General features: G+C 43.3%; 1 protein-coding gene across 1 annotated transcript; it reads right to left on the reverse strand.

Annotated features, from left to right (window-relative positions):
- Window positions 1-200: 200 nt before the first annotated feature.
- On the reverse strand, window positions 201-24922 carry ppfia3 (PTPRF interacting protein alpha 3). The gene is made up of 31 exons (XM_052048711.1): window positions 24697-24922; window positions 22739-23209; window positions 20532-20633; window positions 19193-19432; window positions 19064-19117; window positions 18472-18600; window positions 18254-18346; window positions 16960-17012; window positions 16796-16889; window positions 16580-16714; window positions 15568-15651; window positions 15270-15401; window positions 15044-15106; window positions 14879-14958; window positions 14535-14697; window positions 13813-14006; window positions 13372-13612; window positions 13153-13286; window positions 12915-13069; window positions 12711-12810; window positions 12563-12644; window positions 12284-12484; window positions 11240-11305; window positions 10748-10774; window positions 9575-9750; window positions 8825-8922; window positions 7600-7775; window positions 7347-7415; window positions 6989-7151; window positions 4019-4084; window positions 201-3242 (listed from the first exon to the last, which is right to left on the reverse strand). The coding sequence occupies exons 2-30, from the start codon at window positions 23075-23077 to the stop codon at window positions 4032-4034; spliced, it is 3696 nt and encodes a 1231-aa protein (XP_051904671.1). The 5' UTR covers window positions 23078-23209; window positions 24697-24922; the 3' UTR covers window positions 201-3242; window positions 4019-4031.
- Window positions 24923-25159: the final 237 nt, after the last annotated feature.

The following is a 25159-nucleotide window of genomic DNA, read 5'->3' on the forward strand; positions in this document are numbered from 1 at the left end:
GAAAGGTGCAGCAGGGGTACATATTTTTCAGGGTGCTCTAAAAATTGGCTTTTCAAACCTAAATGTCCGACTTCCTGTTAAATTCTGAGCATGGGTCCTTTTTTGTGCATTCTGTCCTGATGAACATATCCACATCATTTAGTGTACCGCGCTGTTTATTTATTTTTTTTAACTTACAACATTTAAGAAACGAGAGCCACTTTACTATGATGAGCAGATCCACACAGGATTGCTTTATTCTTTTTTTTGTTTTTTTTTTACATTACCATTTTCATCATATTTGTTCATTTTCCATATAGGATATCTTCAGTTTGGTTTTACGATCATTTTTTAATCATGGAAATCTGCAATCATTGCATGACCTGTCGTCAAAATGGACACGTAACAGCAGCGCTAGTGAGCGGAACGGTCGCCTTCCGATGGGACTCGCAACCATTCGGCCTAGCTCCAAAATGAATGAGCGTTAATTAGAGAGCAGCAACAAGGACGTACATATACATACATTTATCCAATACATACCTTAAAGAAAAATAAATAGTCATCGTAAAAAAATCAAAAATACAACTGAAAAAAAATTCACACATTTTACAAATTGACCCCCCAAACCCCATTGTTGATGTATCATACATATAGATTTTTTTTAGATCTTTTTTTTTTTTCATTTTGAACCACACCTTGTTATTGTCACTGTTAAGGGCAAAAAAAACAAAAATATCTCATCTTGTTTTTTTTCCCCTTGTTGTTTTCTTTTTAAAGACATGCATCGTAAACACGGAGGCTAAAGGTTTTGTTTCCTGGGCTTCCTAGTCACTTCTTTTACTCACCCCTTCCCGAGAGTTCTCTTATGGCTTCTATGTGTGTGTGTGTGTGTGTGTGTGTAAAATGAGCAGCTTGTGCCTGTCCCTTTTCGTATGTCTGTTCACTTTCTTTGAATCTGTTTAGTCTCTCTGTGGCCCCGCCCGTGATTCATCTTTCACCGTCACGTTTCCCCAAAGATCTCAACAGAGGAGTCCACTTTCAACAACTTGCCGAAAACCCCCCAAACACTTTTGAGTTGACGTGCAACGGTTCCCGTAAATGTGGATGCATACAATCGCCCAAAATGCCTCACTTGGAAGAATAATGCAGACTAGTTTATGGATGAATTGATTGATTGTCCACATGGTGTGCGCTCTTCATACAGACATTTCACAAACTTCTCATGACAGCTGTATAATCTGGTCTTTTTCTTTGCCTTTTACTCAGAACAAAATGATTGATTATTAGCCACTGTGTGCACTTTCACAAGGAGACCCCGCATTCCATCAGAGATCAATGGTCTCCAACCACGGTCCGAGGCCAGGTACTGTGCCTCGGACCGCACAAAAACAAACCTGCGAGCTGTGGGCAAATTCACTCCATCGAACGTGACGTGGGAAATGTGCGTGACTCTTGCCAATCGTAGTGTTTCTTTTAACCGTGGTTGGAAAGAGGCAGTAAACAGAAAGTTACGGTAATAAATTGACGAAACGCGCAGCTGATGGACAGCCATTACTTCAGAAGATGAAGCTATTTTGAAGTTCCTCTTTGAACAAGTAGCAACCAAGTTATCAAGTGGAAAGCATGAACAAATATGAGCAGCGTTTGCACAGCCCGCCCACGTAAACATTAGCGGTTTAGTCGCTAATAACTAGCCGGCAGCCAGCAGATGAAAGCAGCAATCAATCCTGTCATCTTTTGCAAGTAGCAATGATGCTAACGCCGTATGTAAAATCGCAACTTCAAAAATGATTGTTGAGATTATAAGACGTGTTTATTATTTCTATCTGGTCCATTACAGTACTCAGTAGTTCGCTGTCTTACGTTTATTTTATTCTACATTTGCTGTGCAGTAGAATAACTGTTTGAAAGGAATGAACGTTAATAAAATGTTGAATTACTCTATAATTATCTGCTGTCAGCAGCAGTGCTTCAAAACTAGTAATTTGAAAGCGATGAAAAAAAAAATGGTTGCCAGTCCGCAAACAGCAGTTACTTCTATATAAATCAGCATGTATTGTATTGTCTCAACCGATCCGTGACACAAAAAAAAAAGATTGGGGACCACTGAGATAGATGATTAAATTTAAATGTCTGATCTGGTGTGCGTGCAGGTCACAGGTGGACAAATGTCGGATCTACTTAGCGAAGACCGATACCCTCCCTGATTTTACAGATGTCTGTGTGAAAGGGGCTAATGACTTTTTTGAAGACAAACAAAAAAGCCCGTTTTCACAGAGAGTTCCCACATAAAACCAAGTAACAATAATTTTTATGATTGTGATTGCTTTCACACGGCAACAGCATTCCACAATCAGATGATATCTTCACAACCCGATTCCAACTTTCCCTTTCACATATCCGTATCTATGTCCCACCTCTGAACCTACCTCGGAGGATGGATCCCTTTCACGCAGAACACCGATACGGGGAAAAGACAATTTTGATGGGTGAGCTTTTTCATCATACGGACTCTGTAAAAGGCACAGGTGGCTTAATGTTTAATCTACTCCTGCTGCGTCAGTTTTCTACTTTCCGCTTTCACATAGACGCTCGTGAAATTGCCGGGTTGTCTTCAGTACCTTTCATACAGTACTCTGAAAAACCCAGGTTGACAAGGCTACTCCCTGCAAAAGCTATCGACTGTGTGAATCGCCAGCATTCCACTGTGCTATGATCAGTGTAAAAGGCTCAGGTTGAGAAATCCTGGCTTCTACATTGGCCTCTCTGCACGGAAGAGTCATGAAACAGTAGAACCCGATGTCTGTGTGAATGGACCCCTCCCTCACTCGGAGCCTTTCAAGTCTATTATTATGGGATGCCTTCAAAGGAGGATGGATCAGCTTTCAAGGTGTTCGAGACAAAAGGATGCAGAAGAGCAGCGTGGCTGTGACGTGGTCTGCAGCTCAATGCTTGACATGTTTACTGACCACATCAATTAGGGGATGCTCAGACACCCCCTCCCCCACCCCCCCGCTCTTGACGGCAACAAAGGCATTGTAACTCACTCTGTAGAACAATGATTCAAACAAAAAGGGGCCACAGAGAGAGAGAATTTAGGCTTCCTGCTTTGAGAGGAACATTGAGGAATCATTAGGTCACTTTCATTCGGATCCTGTTACTGCAAAATGCACAACTAGCCTGAAGTTGAGTGTATTGTGTGGGAGTCCTTCTTTCGAGTCATTCTTCAGTGAGTCGGAGGTTCCCAGTGTGATCGGAGGCCCCTATGGAGAACAACAGTGTAAATTATTTGGTCGAGATCTGACAATATAAGGGTAACATGGAGAGTTTTGTGTTTTATGGTGAGTCAACAAATTAAAAAGAAAACATATTTACAATTTAGCATTGCTTGTTTAATATACTGCACATAAACCAATTAAATCTCTCGGCCAAGTGCGTTGAAGGATACCTGAGAAAAAAAAAGGTGGTATTGAACCTAAAATGTCCACTTTGAAGCAGACTGTCAGACTTTGTGTCTCATCAAGCATGGCTACTTGATGCTTTTTTTGTGGGTCTACTCATGATCCTACCAATATTGATATTGGTAAGTCAAACTGGCTTTGAGGGCTGAATTTTCAAAATGGTCCAGTCAAGGAACTTCGTGTTTGAAAAACCTTTGTAAATGGCCCTACAATGGCGTCTTTAAACTCAATTGTCTGATTTGCCATATATTTTCCAACATGACTTCTTTAGACTTTTTTGTGGGTCTACTCATGACAGGCATATCTACCAAATTCCACGTTGCCAAGTCAAACTGGCTTCAGGGGCTAAATTGTTCCCCTAATTCCTAGGGCCAAGTGTTTTGGCTGACGAAAGTATGGGAAAGCCGTCAAAACGTCAACCTCTTTGAAATAACACCACCACCAAAACTAAGCAACTAGCAACAGGGAAAACTTCAAACCACAACAACAAAGAGACATGTGCAAGCCATCTCATCTCACTGTGCTAACAAAAGGGCTCTCAACGCTTTAACGAGCGCATGGGTCGGCCGCTCCCTCACCTCGATCGCCCCCTCAACACGAATACGTCCTCACGGAGGCGGATTCACCCCGGGCACTGGAGCTGGCTGTGGACGACACACACACACACACACACGTTACATATAAATAGCACTGACCCTTCCACAGGCATTCCCATTAAGACCTGGAATGGTGAATAAAATGTCCTCCTGTGTACTTTAGACTGCCTTCACCTTGTCATCACTGCTTCCTTTAAAGAAAGGAACCAATAATTCCACATCTGAGATAATGGCACACTAGCATGGAAAGCACTAACACATGGGGTGTCCTTAAAAATGCGCCGACATGAAATCCACAATTCCAAGGGTTTAAGTTGCACAATAAAAATTACTTTAACGAGCATGTAATACTTTTATCATACACTTCTAACGATGCCCTCAGCTGATGTATAGTGTGTGTTAGTGGGACGAATAAAGGATATCTTATCTTATCTTATCTTAACTTGTTAGCTGCTAATGCTAATTACTCAACTCTCAAGATCTCCTCAACTGTATTTATAGAGCACTTTCAAACAACCACCATTGTATCCAAAGTGCTTCGTGTGTTTTCTTTATAGTTACTCGCTAGTTAGATACAGAGAGATTGCCAGCCATTTGAACTCTGCCATTTTTGTACATTTTCTCAAAATGGACACCTCAACTGATGTGTTGAATGCATAATGAGTTGGTCTCTAAATTGCTATTTAACATCTGAAACCTGGTGAAGAGCTGCAGTTGGCTTTGATTTTAGTACAATTTTCTCAAAATGGAAGCTGGGCACAGAAACCCTGCCTGCTATTGCAGCAATATCAATTTTGTTGCTTTTGTCAAAAAAGACACCTTAATCGATGTGATTAATGTTAACAACTATCTAGCTAGTTGTTTGCTAGTTAGCTCCAGAAACCGAGGTGGTACTGTAGTCATTAGCTGTCATAGTTTTCTCAAAACAGATGCCTCAACAAATATGGTACTCAATACTATATAGCTACAAAGAGCCTGCAAATAGCTCGAGTTAGCTGTGTTTTGTCAAAATTCATGCTAGTTAGTTGATAACTGTTAGGTGGCTATTATTCTATAGACAGCAAAGGAGATTTGAAGTGTTAATTATGTCTGTGTGTGTGCGTGTGTGTGTTTGTGTGTGTGTTAATTGCCAACAGACGGATAAATGACTGTTAGAAAATCAGAGTCGTTTGTTTACATTCAAATTTGAGCTCCAATAGCCTATTTCTTTATTATTTTACTTCTGTAATTATTGTTGTCATTACTAATGTTTAATTTACGGTGGTCTTTGTTTTGAGTTTCATCTTAAATACCACACTTTGTTACATCTCTGGTTGTTGTTAAAGTGCTCTATAAATAATATTGAGTCATGTTGGTCATATTTAGTGAATGAGAGGTCTTCCTTTTATGTTTAGTTCTCACGAACAACAAGAATGTTCCTGGGTCAATATGAGCCGAGCATGTTTGATTATCTAAAAGTGTTGGAAAGAAACAACGACCCAAATAAACATGATTTATATCTCATTATCAAGTGCATTGCTCACCATTTCATCATGTAGTTTTTTCAAGCTAAGCTGAACCCGTTTTAATCAAACAGCTGTATTTTCTTACACTATGAGCTGACATTTACATCTAATTAGTAATGACATGACTAAACATTTACCTGTAGCAGGAGGGTTGAAAAAAATCATATTATTATTATTATTAAGTTTGACTTCTTTCAAACTGAACATGCTCCTGAATGGCATTTTTCGATCTGACCCAACCGTCAAAACGCACTTGCGCTCACAGAGGATGTGAAAAAAATAAAAAAAACGTTGAAATATAGACTTTTTGTTGTTGTTGCACTTCCCGTGGTCCATAAGAATGTGTGTTGTTGCAGGCAGGCATGTTCAGACCAGCTGTGCAGAACATACGTTGTGTGTGCGGGAGGGATTAGCAACTCAACAGCAGCAGTGTTTACTTTCCAGTGACATTCCAGCACAAGAGAAAGTCTGAAATGTGCAAACATGACACGAAGAGATACACTAAGACTGTAGCATTTAATACAAATGCGATTGTTACCTGTTTTAATACGGTACTTTTTCACTGTAGTTTTGATTTTGCATTGTGTCTTTAAAATAGTTAATAAGTTTAAAAATAAAATAAACTCCCAAAATAAAACCTAACATGAAAAATTTTAAAATATTTAAACTACCTATATTTGTAAAATACAATTTTGAGTGCTTGTCCTCCACATCGAGAGGAGCCAGTTGAGGTAGCTTGGGCATCTGATTCGGATGCCTCCTGAGCGCCTCTCCGGTGAGGTGTTCCGGTCATGTCCCACCGGGAGGAGACCCCGAGGAAGACCCAGGACACGCTGGAGAGACTATGTCACCCAGCTTGCCTGGGAACGACTCGGGATCCCCCGGGGAGAGCTGGAAGAAGTAGCTAGGGAGAGCGAAGTCTGGGCTTCCCTGCTAAAGCTGTTACCCCCGCGACCCGGCCCCGGATAAGCGGTAGATGATGGATGGATGGATGGATGGATGAATTTTGAGTATGTTTGCATTGTTAAATACAAAGAAATATTATGCATTCTAAACCAAGCTTTACAATGCATACTAATAAAGATAAATTCAAACCTTCAAATAAAATAGAAGAAAATATACAGTATTTTTAATATAAAATAAATTGTGCTTATACATCACTTCTTTCTTTAAATTTCCTAAAAATGGGGCCAAAAACAAACCAAAATATACAAAGTACGCGTAAATTTAAATAAAAGTTGACTAACCTTAAAATTATTTTTTAACGCTAAAATTAACAATAAACAATTAATCAGATGAACGTCTTAATTATGTAATGGCGGCTCGAAGCAGCCTCGCCCCCTCTGGCTAACGTCTTAATTAAATAATGGCGGCTCGAAGCAGCCTCGCCCCCTCTGGCTCGGCAAATCAGAGGCAAGGGTCCGAAGGGCGCGAGACGGGCGCTCACCATCACTTTGGACCTTCCTGAGGGTGACGGAGGGCGTGGCGATGGCAGAGGCACGGAAGTTAGCAGGCAAGGTCTCGGCCGAGTCTGAGGTGACGCCCCGGAGGTCCTTCTCGCGGAACATCTTACGCCACGATGGAGAGCGCGTGAATGTCTTGGTGCCGTCCTGCAACCAAAATACATACTCGCCGTCTTGGTGTGGATGTCTTTGAGTGGTTATTGTGTGGGTCCTTTTTGTTTTTGTGAGGTTTTATATTGTGTGTGTGTGTGTCTTTGTATCTGTAATATTTGTGTATATGTGCATGTTTTTGTGTGATTATGTTATCAGTCATATGTGTATGGGTTTGTGTGTTTGACGGACCTCATCGGGCCGCCTCTCGGTTCCCATGGAGATGAGGGAATTGTACTCCTGCTCCAGGAGCTGGCGGGCCTGCATGACATAAGTGATGGCAGCAGCAAAAATAGTCACAAAATAGCATCTCTGTCTCTCTCTCTCGCAAAAATAGTCACTAAGTAGTCTCTCTCCCTCTCTGTGTATATCGAAGTTAATGAGAGGCAGCAGCATTAATAGTGGGAAACACATTTGAAAGCAAGCATCCAAGGCACGCACTTACCTGCGTGTTCTGATTGGGTATCTGCAGCAGCAGCGCCAGGTCAGTGTAGTCGAAGGTGTCGTCGAGGGCCAGCAGGGAGCCGTGGACGCCGCTCTCGCGAAGGTTGTCGGCGTACTCTTTCAGACCCAGCGTCTGCACCCAGCACATCACGCGCTCGTTGGACCAAACCATCACATCTGGGGGAAAAAAGGGGAAAGTGGCAAAAAGGAAGGAGGTAAGGCTACCTCGGGACACCATGTAAAATCCTGTCTCTGGGTTTTGTGTGAAAGACAAATATGGAAAAATGCTGTTGAAAGGGGCTACAGTGAAATCAAATAACCATACATTTATCTTTATGACGGCTTTTTTTTTGTTTTTTTGTCCTGGTCTTGGTTGCCAAGTGGTTTAGTTGTAAAATGATGACAGCACTTAAAGGCAATAAAAGCGGGGACAAACCAAAGACTTGCAATGATTCCCACATGGCCGGAAGCCACTTTCGAAGCAGCAACGTTGTGTGCAATGACGATGTGTGCAATTTTCTGTGGGAAATGCATGCATATTGACATCCTCAGACATCATCGCAGTCCTGCCAAGACATGCTGCCTCATTATCTGCGAAACCGTGCTACTACAAGTGAGTTGAAATTACAAGATTCCACCAGAGTACCTAATAAAATGGCTGGGGAGTGTTCTCTGAACAATCTCAGAACCGTTAGCAAATAAATGGCCAAACTAAAACCTTCAAAAAAATTGCAATACTATAATTATAATCCAAGCGCTGATATGAGAGTCGTCTGAAAACAAATAATTCAGTATTATGAAATATGAGGAAAATATTTCAACTGAACCCATTTACCATTCAGCATTCATACCTCAAAACAAACTAAAAAATAAATAAAAACCCCACTTATCCAGTCATATGTAGAAAAACCTTTCAGCTAAGTCACTAGTATCTCAAGGCACCACTGGGCAGATCTTACGGGCACTTTTACTAAACAGGAGCTGCCTGCCTCATGATCAGAAACATTTAACTGCTTCCTTCAACAGGACGTTCAAAATGACTAATGAGCCACACACTGCTTCACCAGAGATTTCTATTTCCATCAAATTTCCATCACACCGCGTGTGAAAGGTGTCACAAATTTCCTCTCACAAGACAATAACACAGCATGAAGAAACAAACGCAGCCTATAAAAAAGGGTAACGAGTGTGAGGGTTGCTGGCGGTAGTGGTGGGGGTTGTCTTACCTTTGTTGTGGTGCGCGCTGTCCTCCCGCCGCCTCTCCAGCTCCTTGCGGTCATAGTTGAGGCGCTTCAGGCACATGATGCCATAATGCAAACTCACCCTGCAAGGCCAGAAGGGAGAGGTGAAAGGTGAAGGTGTCAAAGAGATAATTTTGCACCCTTTGACTGGCCCTGTGAGCAGGCTTGGAGACACACACCTCAGACGATGATGGCTGTCTTGCGAATTTTAGAGCACCAGAGCTGAAACTACACTTCAACTAATACTACTATAAGGTGACACAATCTTGGATATTATGGGACACTATTGGATAAATGCGGGACAGTACAAGGCACTACAGGATAAAATGACACACAGTCAAACATAAGAGGGCAGGCAAGTGAAAAAGATGAAAATTGATGCGATGGGAAAACAGTTGATGCGCTCGTCAAAAGAACGGGACATACAGTGATTGGACACAACATTATCGGACATTATGGGACACTATCTGTCAAAATTGCGAATAATGGGTCCTGATACGCCATAATAACAGATATTGTCGGTGACGATGGGACCAAATGAGAGCTAAAGGAGCACTACGGGACATGTAGGGAGATAATGGGACATTCTTTAATTTCATGTCGAGAAATGAGGTCGAGCTGTGAGTGTCACCAATGCGGCTCAACAATTTGAACGTAATATCAAACAGAGTTGATCTGAAATTCCACCCCGAGAGACGAGAAATCTAACGCAACTTGCCCATTTTCCTACTTTACCTGTGGAAGCTGTCCACCATCTTGAGTTGCCCTCTCAGCTCCTTCTTGGTCAGGTGGTCCAGCATGCGGGCGTCCACCAGTGACTCCATGAAGTAGCTGCGGTACTGTGGCAGGCCCAGGCTAGGCAGCCAATCGTTGCCTACCCACTCGTGATTCATGTCGCCGTAAGCCAGGATCTAAATGGGTACATTACGTCGTGACCGATGGCCGACAGTCCGGTCGTCTCACTGAAACACGACTTAGAAAAGTATGCTGTGCTTTTTCTTGAATCCATCCCACTGAGCATTAATTTACATTGGAATTATCTTGTAATAATTGCTGCGTATTAATTTTTCCCTAAATTCGGTAAGAGTGAACACCTGCAAATTTGTGTTTCGGCAAAGATTTTTTTTTTCAGAATTTATTCCAAAACCGAATCCATTTTTCACTGCTGTTTTACTGTACAAAGGCCAAAGCCATGCCTAATTTAAACATATTTATTTGGCACCATGTGTTGCTGTCTGCCTGAAAGGCATGGAGCACTACACAACCACGTCAATGTTTTAAATTCATGTACCGGTACCTGAATCTCATTAAATAATTATCTGATTCATTGTAAATGACAAATATTAGTACCGGTATAATAACATTTTAGAAACATACATTTTTTAAATCCATTTTTTTTCTCAAATGTTATTTTAAACTGAAATGAACTACAGTATTTAATTTTGTTTTACTAAAATAAATGTTTAAATGTTATGAATTCATTGTGAATTGGCTAACTTATTCTAAAATACTTTTGGAAAATTATCATTAAATGAATGATAAATGATTATTATTGTATTATTGAACTTAACCAAATTTACAAAAATTCAAAAACATTAGTAAAAGTGTTATTAGTTTAGAAAATAATTGGCAAATTTATTCTCATAAATTATAAAAAATGTTTTTAAAAATCTGTTTATTTTCTTATTACAATAAACAATTATCCATCAAATTGAAGAGTTTCACAATTTATAATTTATATTTTATTGAATAGCTGGCTTATTCATTGCAATTAAATTCACTATAAACAGTCATCCATATGTAACTTTTGCCCCCCCCCCCCCCCTTATCTATTCATGACCTGGCCGATGTGCCTGTTTTAAAATGCAAATGTGGTTCATGAGCACACACGAAGGTGTTTTTCCTCACCTGGTCCCAGCTGAATTCCTTCAGCTCCTGCAAGGCCGAGAGGAGAAGAGGGGGTGGATAAGAGAGAGAGAGAAAGCGAGGAGGTGGCGGTGGAGGAGGTGGCGAGGAAGAGACGGAGGCGGAGGAGGAAGGGATGAAGGCAAAGCAGAGGAGCAGCCGGGGGAAGAGGAGGACAAAGGGAGGAAGAGTGTGTTAGTGAACGGGCAATTAGCTGGAAGCGGTTCACAGTGAAACGGCAACCAGAGGGACAAGAAGAAGAAGATGCTCGACACTACGAGACACAACCACAGAAGAAGAAAAGGAGGAGGAGGAAGGAGAATCATCAACATGGATCTTTAAAAAAAAAAAGAATACATTTAAAAATAAATAAATCAGCAAGAAATATTCAAAACTAAACAGCTACAAATAGAAAAAACTATTAAAAATGCACATAAAATTAAAAATACATCGTCAATACATATTAGGAACAAATAAAGAATGACAGGCACTAACCGGCGGCTTGATTGCTGCGTTCAAGGACTCCATCTCGGCATGGGTCATCCAAACGTTACTGGTCGACTGCAGCCCAAGCGAAGACAAAAGCATCACAGTGAGATGACAACACTGGATTGCCTCGAAGGATACTTACACATTCTAGCTTTCCGAGAGTTAACTTGCTTGAATCCCAAGACTCAAAGAGTAAATAGATGCGAGTATGAGTTGGATTTTTATGACAATTTCCAAGAGGCACATGATAAAAAATTTAGTATTTGGGACGTTTTGATTTATGAAACTTTAGGTTCTCTTTTGGAATTTTTGAAAAAGTACTGTTGGGAAATCCGTGCAGGCTTTTTTTAAATATCATTGATGTTGACATTTATTTGTATTCTGCACTATATTATTTTTGTTTTTACTGAATTTGTTTTACTGGAAATTCTGTTTTACATGGGCATTCATGTGTTTCATCTGTGAACAATTTATTCGTCATTGTGGAGTGGAGCCTTTGTTAACCACCCAACTTGAACAGAATCCTACTAACTTTAAGTCTTCCAACCCTATGCTAACCCCCTAAACCGACTAACCCGAATCCATCATCCCGTGGTGATTTATTTAAGGAACAAAATTATTTTAGAACACTGTTTCGTTTTTAAAGAAAAAAAAGTATCTTCAAATCAAGACATTTATTTTTTTGCCAAAAATTGGTTTGTTGGAGGTCCTTTTGATGCATTAATAACCAATTAAAGTATTGAAAACAGCTTGAAAACAAAACTATTAACTCTGTTGCATGCTTAACTGTCTGAGAAATACTGTCGGACTCTGCTGCTTTCCTCATTTTGGGGAGCAGTGCAACATTATGTCGCCTGAAAATTTAAAGTAGTTTGCTAGGATACTTTTGTTAAAAATGGATCGCTGGACTCGCTACAGGGTTTCGGTGCAGAAGGAGCTGGCAAGCCTTGAAGGAAACTAACTAACAAACTAACCCCCCGAAACTACAAAAGTTGACGTAATTATTCAAAGAATGCTCTGGATGTGTGTGCTGCGTTTGCGGAAGCTGACCGAGCGAGTGCTGGCAGGGGCCGAGGGGCTGGTGAGGGAAACCATCTCCTGGATGGCAAGCCTAAGCTTAAGTCGGTGCAGCGGGTTGCTGATGCCGATCTCACGCTGGATCTCCGTGTCCGACAAGTTGGCCATGATGGCGCCGCTCTTCACGTTGGCCCGGCAGGCCGCCACGTACCAGGCGGGCATGCCCACCCACAGCTGGTAGGAAGGAATGTCGGCAACGGGGTGAGGCCAAAGAAGACTTAAGAGGGGGGACTTTTAACAAAAATCGAGTACCTCCAGCCATGACACGACAGTGGGACCATCCCAGGATGCGAAGGGCAAACCTTGGCGACACGCTTCTTCTAAAAGCTCGTGCCTGAGTGTATGAATATGAAATATGAAGTATGTTTTCTTTTTAAGAAAAGAGAAATATGCCACTCACTTTTTCTTGCTGCGCCGGTCTTTGTCTGCTGGCCCCAAAGTACCAGTTTTGTTCATGCCCATGACGTCTCCGGAGGCCAGGTCTTCAGAAGGCGTTGATGCTGGTGGAGGCACAGGAAGTTCAAAGAAGCTGTAAAGTTTCTTTCAAAAATGTTGATGTCAAATTTGTGCATCGGTCACTACTGCACTTACCACACCAACTTACCAAGTGAGGCAGAGCCGTCCCGTCCCGGCTGTCCCATCCTGCCCTTCTCTTTCTTCCCAAAGAGTCGTCCGATAGACGACTTGATGCTCTTCTTCTTGCTGGACTTGTGCAGGGAGTCCTGGCTGCTGTTGGAGCTGCTGCCATCTGCTGACAGGCTAAAGGGAGCGCGGCTGGGTCAGAAGACTTTTAAACCCATGCGTACACAAGAGAAAAGCGGAAACGACGCGTCATGTCTTACCTGCGGAACTCGCGGGGGTCGTCCAGCAGGGCCCCTGGGTGGGTGAGGGTCATCCTATCCAGGCGCAGGGCCCGCGGCGTGGGCGGGGGTGTGGAGTCGAGGAGGGCCAGGGAGCGCTCGTCATCTCTGTTGTTCTGAAATGTTAAACAGTGCCACAATAGTATCCCAGTGCAGATCATTGGCACACAACACAATCGGACTAGCTCATTCCCACTGCACCTGTCTGTCGTTCTCACGGGCCGGCGAGTGGGGCAGACGCGGGGTGGAGTGTCCCGAGCTGGGCGGCGATGGCGAGGCCAGGGTGGAGGAGGTGATGGAGGATGGGATGAAGCCACGCCCTGTGCCGTCCCTCCCCAGTGAGGACGGCGGGATGGGTGGACTGTCCAGAGCCACGCTACTGACGCGGCTCTCAATCTCCTCAGCCCGCAGCTCCGTGTTCTCCTTCTCCTCCTGGATCAGCCTGGGAAAGGAGTTTCATTAGCAGAGCTTAGCATGTAGCCTGAAAGTTTAATGAACAGTCAATCCCACCAGGCTTAAATGTTGTGTTCCAAAACTCGAAAAAAGAACAATTCCACCTCAAGAATTTCAATCTCAGGAATCGATTTAGTGTGGTTTAACATGTAGCCTCGAAGCTCAACTCCCTCAAGGCTCCCATCTTACTTGATCTCCTTGTTAATGGCCTCCAGCTGTTCCTGCAGCATGATGGCCAGCGTCTGAACGTCCGTCTGCCCGCTGGGTGACAACAGCTCGGACCCGAAGCGATGGTCTCCGTCATCCTCGTCGTCCGAGCACACCACGTCTACGCCATGGTCGTAGCTGGAACCCAGCAGCGCCCCCGTGTCCCAGTCTGTGTACTGCAAACACACACATCCACGAATACTGTACCATTAAACCAACATTTCCCCCCCCTATATTTATGTCATATTTTATTCGAAAGGGAACGCTAAGATGTCAGCCAGTGCAAACGGACACTTTGTATTGCGCTTCCAAGGGCTGATCAATGGTTGGAAATGTATGGCATGACACACTGGCAACCATGTAAGATAAGATAAGATATCCTTTATTTGTCCCACAATGGGGAAATTTACAGCATCAATGTAGTCATTGATTCTGAAATTTGACATTGAAGCTTTCACTTTTGTCAGAAATGTTGGTTTATAATATCTTTTTTATGCGAACACAATTTATGTCACAACTTTGACATCAAGATTTTCACTTGAGGCTTTGTGTCAAAATTCTAGATTTTTTTTTCTACACTCACAAGGGCTGCCCAGTGTGTGGAAGTGTATGGAATAACATACTGTAATGACAGAGGCTCAATTTTTATATAAAGACTCATAGAAATACGCAAGGGAAAACACTGGTTCATTTTCCAAACCCACCTTGGTGGAGTCCTCCCTGGCCGAACTCCATCGGGCTCGAAGGCTTCGCCTGCCACCCAGGGAGGTGTTCCCGAAGGTGTCCAGGTGAGTGGTGGAGCCCATGGGGAGGGAGCCGCCACCGTGGGAGTACCTCAGCTCCAGAGCGCTGCCGGGCAAAGATCGACTAGAGAGATGGAAAGATGAGATCCCAGATAAGAGAGCGGATGAAAGGTTTCATTATAGTGACCCGAAGGCAGGTATGAAGTCATGCGATGTAAAGACAACATGTGAGTGCACAAAAGAATGCAAGTACAGAATGAATATGACAAGCTAGTAGTGAACGTTTGGATTTTTTTTTCCCCCACCTGGAATAAGAGCCTCCGGGCCGGGCTCTCAGCTGATCGAGTTCAAGTTGAAGGCGCTCTAGCTCTGCAATGAGCTGGTCCTGATAGGTGGAAGACACGCAGCCAGGTGGTGAGAAAGTTAGCATAAAAATCTGAATGTGAATTTGGAGGCAGACATCGCCTCACCTTGTTTGCTAGAAGGTCGTCCTGAATTTTTTTCATGTTGGACAGCTCCTCAGAAAGTGTGTTCTGCAAAGAGGGCAGACCACAGATTTGATTATTTCATATTGACAACACAATGGCTGATCGCATCACAAAACAGTTTCCACAATGGAATCAGAATCGCTAAATTCTTATCAACTACCATCGCTAAACATCACACAATCATGGTGGTCGGGTCGTGAAGTTTCACCTTCTCCTCCAGGGCTGCCATCCTCTCCTTGAGGTGCAGCTGCAGTCTCTCGTTGGACTCGGACAGCAGCTTGTCCACCGTGTCCGAGAGACGTTTATTGTGTTCGTCGTTCATCCTCTCCCGCTGCCTGGCCTTCAGGGCAAGGGAAGCAAAAGGAGGATGAAGGCGCGCTGGGATAAAAGCATTCATAACAACCCTTGCGTTCCACATGAGATTGCCATCTTTCGCTTTTGAAAATTACAGCACCTTTGTGAGGCGCCACGGTCAAGATGGCGGGGGGGAGCCAAGCGTGACTCACCCTCTGCAGCTCCTGGTTCTTCTCCTCCAGTTGCGCCTCCATCTGCCGTAGTCGCTCCTCGAAGTTGCCGTGGCGCTCCTCGGCCTGGAGGAGGAGGAAAAGCAACATGAGGAGGAAGTGGGAGGAGGAGGAGGAAGATGAGGAGGCAATGAAGATGATGTAGAGGAGGAGGACATGGTGGAAGAAGAAGAAGGGGAGGAGTAAGAGTGGGAGAAATAGGACAAGGAGGAGAATAAGGGAGAAAAGGAAAATCAGGCAGAGGAAGAGGAGGAAGTGAAGGAGGCGGAGGAGTAAGAGGAGGAAGATGAGGACGATGATGATGAGAAGCAGGAGGTGGAAAAGGAGGAAGAGGAGGAGGAGGGAAGAGGATGAGCAGGAAAGGCATCAGCTTGCTTCATGTGTCCATCCTCCCTGGACACGCATGAGGCTAATTTGTGTGCGCTGAAGCTATTTGGCAGCATGGCTTGTTTCTTTTTGGCAGCCCTCAAAGAGAAAAAAAAGGGTTTTCGGGAAACGCAGAAGCTTCTTTCGTGACATGTCAACTGGCACCACTCGATGTAATAATCGGTTCATTCAAGGCCCTGTTTCAACACATATGCACAGGAAGAGGAAGAGGAGGAGGAGGGAAGAGGATGAGCAGGAAAGGCATCAGCTTGCTTCATGTGTCCATCCTGCCTGGACACGCATGAGGCTAATTTGTGTGCGCTGAAGCTATTTGGCAGCATGGCTTGTTTCTTTTTGGCAGCCCTCAAAGAGAAAAAAAAGGGTTTTCGGGAAACGCAGAAGCTTCTTTCGTGACGTGTCAACTGGCACCACTCGATGTAATAATCGGTTCATTCAAGGCCCTGTTTCAACACATATGCACAGTGCATGTGCCTTGAAAAACAGGCTATCATGTATTTTGGCCATATAATAAAAGAAAGAAACATTTTAATTGAACCCTTTTTAGTCTCCGACATAATCATTGTCGTTTGAGTACACTGACGTATTTGTGCTGTTGTTGATTTTGTACCTTGTTGAGGGCGGCTACCCTCTGCGCCAGCTGCGCTTCGATCTCGGGCAGCGTCTCGGCCCTCTGTAGGGTTTGCTGCAGCTTCTGCTTGGCGTCGTCGAGCCGATCCTGAAGCTGACGGTTCTTCTCTTCACTCTGCCAACCGATCACAGCATTTGCGTGGGGCGTTAGCCTGCGTGCTAAGGGCAACTCATCTTCGTTTTTGTCTTGCCTTACCTGGCGGTGGAGAGACTCTTTGCTGGCCAGCTCGTTCTCCAGCTTGTCTTTTATGTCGTGGAGAGACGTCGCCTCCCGCTGGGCGCTCAGGTACCTGCAGGCAGCAGGACGTGCGTCAGAGAGGGGATAACGAGGAGAGAGAAATACAGAAAGATGTACTGCACCTGCGCTCTAGAGTGGTGATTCTCTCCTCCATGTCTTCTCTCTGACATAGAGCCTGTTAGGTTCAAACAAAAACGATGACATTGTCAGTTTTTGGAAGTTATTGTCCAATCAATTGTCATATTGCACAGTGGCTACGTTCAAGTAGGGTTTCAAGGCTGGGTTAACCCTGAAGAACCCATGGGCTCAAATTTGGCCCCTATAAATTCTGCTACTCAAATGCTGCCCTTAAATCCCAAAGGGTCAGATTTGGCCCTAATCCTAAATTAGGATTAATAATAATAATAATAATAATAAATTTTATTTGTGGGCGCCTTTCTAGAAACTCAAGGACACCTTACAACAAGCAGTTAAAATCACGAATACAATGTTAAAAAGAACATTAAATAAAATAAGAAAAAATACAACGAAATAATGGCTTTATGGTCCGAGTGAATAGGCTTGTCTAAACAGATGTGTTTTGAGTCTGGATTTGCATTTTTAAAGCATTGAATATTTGAAAAAACATATATGTTGGTGTTCAGTGAATATATAATAGTCATTTAATGTATAATTCATCATTTTCCAAAGAAGAAAAAGGTTCTTGGGTTCTCCAGGGTTAAGGTTTCAAGCCAAGGTTAAGATTTGATACAAGGGCTGGAATTTCAAATTAATGTTTCATGCCAGGGTTGGAATTTTAAATTAAGGCTTGATTAGTTGTTTGGGATTTTAAACAAGCTTTTCAAAATGTATGTTTCAAGACAGGGTTAGGTTGTTGTTTTTTTAGAAGGGTTAGGGTTTATGTGGTTTACAACGCAGGGAAAGGGTTTAAAACAAGGGCTGCAAAGTAGGATTTTCAGACATGGTTATGGTTACAAACTGAAACCTGAGTTAAGGTTTTACAACTGGTTAAGGGTTTTAAACAGGTCAAATTTGGGTTAACAGGCAGGATAAGGGTTTCAAAGTCGGGGTTTCTGAAATGGTAAGGGCACTAAATTGTTGTTTCAAGCCAGGGGTTTAAAATTAAGTTTTATGACTGGCTTAGGTTTTAAACAAGAGTCAGGGATTTACATTTGAGTTTCAAGGGAGCACAACCGGTTTCATAGTAGGGTTTTCAGACCCGGTTAGATTTCACATTCTTGTTTCAGCCTGAGTTACGGATGAAAATGAGTGTTTTAAACGAGGGTTAGGGTTCGGTTGAGTGTTTCCAAATTGGATTTCAAGCAACGGTCATGGTTTTGAACAAGGGTTAGGGTTTCAAAAAGTGGTCCAAGCAAATAAGTGTATCTGAAATGTATTGCTGAAGTGTGACGTGACCTCCTTGACGTCTCGTTGCAGTTTGTGGTTGGCTTCCTCAGATCGCGTCAGTTCTCTCCTGGCAGATGTCAGCTGCTCCTCAATCTCGCCAACCTGACAAGTGGCACAAAGATTATATGACTCACTGCAACCTCCACAACCTGGGAGAGGATAGAGTACTTATTTAGACATACTATAGCGTCCATCCAGTTTGAGTTGTAGTATAGCGTGTGCGGTACCTGTCTGCACATGAGCGCCAGCCTCTCCTTGAGCTGCCCCAACTCAGATCGCTGTCGTTCAATCTCCCCCTCGCGCTGCCGGTCCACCTCGCCATCATCCAAGATGGACGACGGCCCGTTGGGAAGCCGCTGGCACCACAGGAAATAGTTCATATGATCAGAACAAACAGGAAGGGGCTGAATTGACATCCTATGCAACGACACCTTTAAAACAATTGCTCAATACGTTTGCTGCACTCTAATGCTATACAAAAATATTGTGATGTAAACTTGGGTAGGGTTTCAATACATTGTGAAGGTTTAAAATTAGGACTTCAAACACAAGTTAAAAGTTTGAACTTTTATTTGGCACTTTATTTTCTCCCATTGTGTTTCGATCCAGAGTTTGGTCTCAAATTAGGGTTTCAAGGCCAAGTTAAAGTTTTGAATGAGGTTTTCAAACCAAAGGTAAATTTTAATCCAAGGTTAGGGTTTCAAGCCTGGGTTCAAATTGGGTTTCTAGGCCTTTAAGGTGACATTCACATAATTTTATACTGTACCCTATTCACTGATTCTAATCTATTCTCTTTTTTTGTACATAACTTGAACAGACCTCTTTGTCAAGTCCCTGCTGTCGTCGTTTGATTTGCTCGCGTAGAGAGACCACCTACAACAACATTGATAGAACATGTCATGGGTGCCTGCAAGGGTCCTGTTTGTGTCCAGCAGAGGTGGGACCGACTTCCTGTGAGGACGACTGCAGCTCATCCTCCAGCGTGGCCACTCGCTCCAGGGCCACGCGCAGCCTCTCGCGGACCTTTTCATCCAGGGCCTTGTGGTGCTCAAACAGGGACTTGAGAGCCTTGAGGACCTCCACCTCACTGGAGACCCCCGCGGGCGACTGAGCCTGACGCTTCACCACCGTCATCCTCAGGCTGCGCTCGTGACGCGACACCAAACACTCCAGGTGCTCCAGAAGCAGCTACGACAACGACACAATGACTCCGTTACGCACTGTGCACGAATCAGTGGTGACTCAAATTGAGATGCGAATTCTAATCCACGGCGATTACTAGTCTTAAAAATATGGTACACATACGGTAAGTGTTTCTTGAACTTTTGAAATTATTGTCAGCCACTATAACATTATGCACAGTTTGAACATATGCACTGCATCTAATTAATATTTAAATTAAAATACATTGAACATGAATAAATGTTTATAAACCAACAAGTTATTAAATGTATTTTACTGAAGTTCGATGTCCATTCATCCATTTTTCTTTGTGTGACGTATGCACACTCACATCCAAGAAAGAGACGCTCTAAAGTAGTCAAGACAGCCTGAAGCCCCAGCGCATGCTTTGATTCACATTTTCCTTCCCTTCTCGCTCTTGAATTTTTCTCTGTGTGACGGGGTGTACACATAACTAGCTAGCTAGCTAATTACACATCGCAGGTGCGGCATAACCACTGATGCAAACAAAGCTCAAATTTTTACATGATGGGGGAGATGACTCATCCCCAACACTGAAGTGTGTCACTGTGCATCATTTTAGCCCAAACATGTGGAAAACAGAAATGGTAAACGAGTTTAACACTATAAATCTGCAATCATTTATATACTCCGGGCGGCTCATCAGCTAGTTCCTGCGGAAGGCTGGTAAGGTGGGCCTTCGGCCCACAAAAGTGTTGTTGCTTGGTTCAACTTTTTGTTCATCTTCATTGCTTATCGCGAAAATAAAGAGATGTTTAGCTCTACTAAATAACTAACAATTTCATTGCAATGCTTGTGGGTAGACAACATTTTTTCGCTAAGATGCCCGCGCGATCGTAGTGAGCCACTGCCTGAGCGGCGCAGTGGCGGCGCGCAGCGGCGCGGTGAAGTAGGTACGTTTTGAAAAGGGACAGACGGAAGGACAGACCGCGTGCGGGACGACGCGGAATATATATATAGATAGATATCAGTAAAATTAACTGTCTTTCCAAATGAAATTCGGGGGGGCTATGTTTTTACCGTTATCAATATATGTGAAAATGACCCAAATGTACAATGTATAGAAAATAAGACTTGGACTAACTCGTGTGTTGTTGCGCTCGGCCTTGAGCTCTGCAATCTCCTCCTCCCGTTCCAGCAGCTGCTCCCGGCACAGGTTCAGCTCTTTGGTCAGGACTGCAAATTCCTGGAAGGGACCACAAGAGGGCAGTATTTTATTTGTGGCCTTAATTTTGTGGAATTTTTGCCTTCAATTGTCCTCTTTCTCTCTCTCTCACACTGTCTAATTTTATTTTATTTCTTTTTATAAAACTACAGGTTACAACTACTAACAATACAATACAATGGGTTTAGCAATAGTTTTAGCCCAAACAGCTTCCTTTTATTTGTAGTTATCTCTGGGACCTTTATGTCCCCCCCCAAAATTTAAAATGCTTGCAACAAAAATATTTTTATTCCACAACATTTTGAGGCCACCTTGTTGTTGAGTATTGTTAAAAACAAATGCTGCAACAAATAAAAGTTTAAAATGTGACAAAATTATCAATTATAAATATGACAATATCAATAAGTATTCTTACACTCTGAAACTAGATATCAAAAGGAAGTCAAACAATTTGTTGAGCCCGAATTATTTTCATTGCACAATAACCCAGACTGTGTGTTTGTGTGTGTGTGTGTGTTTGTCTTTGTATGCGCATGTTCAACATGAAAATGAAGTGCCTTGGGCTGAAAGGGGCCAGCGCCTTGACTGACTGGCAGCATTCTAGTTGAATTGTTGTCAAATTGTGCACTTATGTGTAATTTGCTTTAGTGTGATCCGTCGGCAACCATGGCAACTTGTCAACAAAGAGAACAAGCAAGGCATGCCATGAGCACACACGTCACTCGGATTGACCTGAGCTGACGTTAACGCTCGTCCGACATTTTCACGTGTACGTCTAATTGTGCATGTAATGCAGTCATATCTGTTTGAAACCCTAGTCGCAGCGAAGCGGATGAATACATGCTGACTTTGAAGTAAGGAACTGCTGTTTGAAATTGGATTATGACTAGAAAAAAAACAACAACAATGCAACGAAATCACAAATCACTTAGTCAAAGGAAAAGACACCTGGTCACGCAGGCTAACAACTATTTAGTTTTACCAAAAAAGAGGTTGGTAGAAACTTGAGTCGCATTGGAGTGACTGTATAACTTAAAGACATGAAATCACACTTCAGATAGTTATTATAGTTCTATGGAATATAGAGAATGAGTATATTTTAAAAATTAGATTTATAGACATGCCCTTTAAGAGACATATTGTCATCCAGACTAACAAGCAAGCTAGTTGATCAAAAAAAGAGTGTGTCAGAAGCCTGAATTGCAGTGCAGTGGATTAATACATGCCGACTGAAGTCATGAAATGGCACTCTAATAAGAAATGTACCGGGACATAAAAAAAATAAATAAATCTGATATTGTCCACAAGAAGACATATGGTCATCCAGGTTAACAAGTAAGCTTATATGCAAAAAAAGAGACAGGTCAGAAATCCACATCATAGCGACGTAGAAGGAATACATGCTGTCTGAAGTAATAAACATCCCTATTTTTAGAAAAGGAACACAAGTTGGAAAAAAAAAATGAGAGGACGGTTGTCTGACAGATGGCCAATTGTGGGCCCAAAAGGATTCTGGGAGAATTTTTGGGCCGAGCTAAAATAAAAACGATGGTAGGAAGTCCATTGCGTGCTTTCCGTACTCTTCCCGCTAGTTTCTGCGGCCTCCATTTTCTAACATGGGTGACACGCTACAAGATGATAATTATTTTCTCCATTGTGGGGCAAATAAAGGTTTTATTATCTTATTTGCGCTCAGTGATGTTTATTTTTTCATATGTTCCCGCTATCTCCGCCAAACTCACAGAATTGGGCACAACGGAACTGGACAATCCAAAAACAAAAAAACAAGTTAATTACTTTACTCAAAAGTCCATTATCTTAAGGCTAATGCCTAATACCAAAAGCCATTGATGGGCTAATAAAACTAGCACCAATGTAGCTGTAGATATGAACTTGTAATCAACTGCTTTTTGAACACAAATGGCGCAGCAATACATGCAGAGAGACAGGATAAAAATACTAATTTCTGTGTATTCTTTACCCTCTCTGAAAAATGATATTACAGCAGCTTTTATAAAAATTATACAAGAAGATATTAATTTTTAAATAAATGTGTGTGCGTGAATTAAGCATTATATGCATTTTTTTGGTCTGGGCAAGGGGAGAGGGTAGGCAATTCTTCCAACCTGTGGCAGCGCGATGGAAAGCTGCCTCTGTAGTGACTCCTTCTCGTGTCCAAGCTCTCGTAGTCGCAGGTGAGCCGTTCCCAGACTGTCTTGGGTCTCCCTCAGACTCTCCAACAGCCTCTCTCGCTCCGTCAGCATATTGACCATCAACGACTCCAGGTTGCCCGTGCTGCCCCCTTCGTCACCACTGTTGCCGCGGGGATCCCGGCTAGCATAGCTGCCCATGCCACCTCCGATACCTCCGCCAAGTCCACTGCCGGATCCCGCCGGCGAGGACGAGCCACCGCCACCTCCGCCGCGGCCGTCTTCTGAGATCGTGGGCATCACCTCACACATCATCTTGAGGCCTGTCTAGCGTTTGCTTGGGAGGGAGGAAGGGGAGAGGTGATCCGGGTGGGTAGAGGGTAAGGTACGGGGGGAGGAAGGCCTCGGACCCCCGGCCCAGGTTTTTCAGCAAGGTCACAGAGAAACCTGGATATGGACAAAAATACACACTCTAGTTTCCAGCATCCTTATGTTGGGCTTTTAAGTTGTAATAATGAGAAAAAAAACTATGAGAAAAAAAGATGAAAAATGTATTAAAATGAAGGAAAATTATAATATAAATAAATAATAAAATAAATAAAATAATATTTTTAAAGAAGGCTTTTGCCTGATGCTCACGGGCTCTTCTCACACGCTGAAGGAAGCAAACGCCTGAGGATCTCTACAACCAGTCGATCGCGATTGACCGGTAGCACTAGCAAAGAATGGGAATCTGGAGCGCTAGGAGAAGCATTTTTAAATGGTGCATGTGAGCTACGATTGTGATGTTCATGCAGTTAACACGCTGCAAAAGTGAGTCCCATGCCTCCACATTAGGTCTCTATCTACTAAGGTAGGCAGTGAGTTCCTTTTCACAAACTCTTGTATTTACTTTCTTTTTGTTTCGTTCGTGTTCGGGGCTGTTATGGCTGTGGCTCATCATGCCATGCGTGTATGCGTAAGCACACCTGCGCATGTGTGTATGCGTGCACATGCAATAACTGGTCAATCTAGGACCTTGGTTACTTAAAAAGTAGATCTTCAGTCAAAGGGTTAGACACACCTGCTCCACATCGAAGGGAAAGATTTGGAGTTTTAGTTTGAAATACATCTTCGGGTAAACCAGACCTTTTAACTCCTTGGCATTAAGATGCCACAAGGTGGCGCTAAAGTAACACTTGTATTCACTTTTGGCTAGATAGGCAAGTTTTTAAGACAATACCGGAAGATAGATTCACCTAAAATCTGTGAATAAGAAAATAAATCCAAACTGCAAATATGCAGGTGTTGACTCTACACATACTGGAAGGTAGCCAAGCCGAATTGAATTGGGGTCCACCCACTTCCCTGTTTGATGTGTTTAAAAAAAATCTTCATGCAGGAAGTGCTCGCTGAAAGCAGAATATCGCGATAACTTCACTGAGAGCGCGAAGTGGAGGGAAGGGGAGGGGGGGTGCGTTGTCATGGTGGAGCTCGTGCGTGCGCGCGAAAAGACGTCTCGAATGGCGGCGTTCAGACACCCCTCCACCCCGCTAAAGACGATATTTTGTGAGAAAATGCGGCTGTTAGGGTGTTCTTGTTGCCAGGGAGGATCAGGGTGGGGGCTGTGGGTGTGGGGGGGTGGGGGGGGGGCTCGTCGAACGGTCCCAGACGTGGCGTAACGCTGGGAGGTGTCAATCATCCTGTCGCCTAGACGAAGCCTAATTAAGACATGGGTGACATTTCAAAATGGTGGAAATGATTATTTGAGCTGAATATGCCAACGTCTGCTCACCCCTCGCCCGCCCATATAAATAGCTGGACGGTAAAACAGCCGCCACCGATGATGATGATGGTGGTGATGATGAGGATGATGATGGTGATGATGATGATGAAAATGAGGAAGATGATTTCCGGGGCCCGCTGGAGCCGCCGCGGTGGCTTCTCGTTCTTACCCGTGTCATGGTCCAGCGAGGACAGGGACAAAAGGAGGCCCTCCCGCCTCTAGCTTGACCGGTGGCGAAGTAGCAGCCAGTTGACCACGGTTCCAGCCCGGTGAGGTTACTGAGCAGCCAGCTCCACATCCACATCTCCTTCCTCCGAGATGGGAGCGACGGTACCCGGGAGCTGTGTGAAGGCGGACGCTCTGCGCCAAGGCTACATCCGGAGCTGATGTCGCAATAAGAGCACTTGACACATAGGATGAATAAACGCATTTATATTGTCAAATGATGTTGTTTTATGGCTAAAAATCCACGTTTTTGAGAGTGAGGTCATGCATGAACTAGTGAACGACTACTAATAGCAATTGCATGTTACACTTTAAGTATTATTGTAACGCGCAGTACTCGAAGTGTGTAAAAGTTTACCTGTCAGTGATATGTGAGTGTGTGTTTCTTTGAATATAGTTCTATTGAT

This window comes from Hippocampus zosterae, chromosome 17 (genome assembly GCF_025434085.1).
Source record: "Hippocampus zosterae strain Florida chromosome 17, ASM2543408v3, whole genome shotgun sequence".
NCBI lineage: Eukaryota > Metazoa > Chordata > Actinopteri > Syngnathiformes > Syngnathidae > Hippocampus > Hippocampus zosterae.

Coding starts and splice junctions, on each gene's coding strand:
- ppfia3 (XM_052048711.1), bottom strand. CDS start 23,077: ATGATGTGTGAGGTGATGCCCACGATCTCAGAAGACGGCCGCGGCGGA. Junction 14,959..15,043: donor ACGACCTTCTAGCAAACAAG/GTGAGGCGATGT, acceptor TCCACCTATCAG/GACCAGCTCATTGCAGAGCT. Junction 12,485..12,562: donor CTGTCGTGTCATGGCTGGAG/GTACTCGATTTT, acceptor CCTTCCTACCAG/CTGTGGGTGGGCATGCCCGC.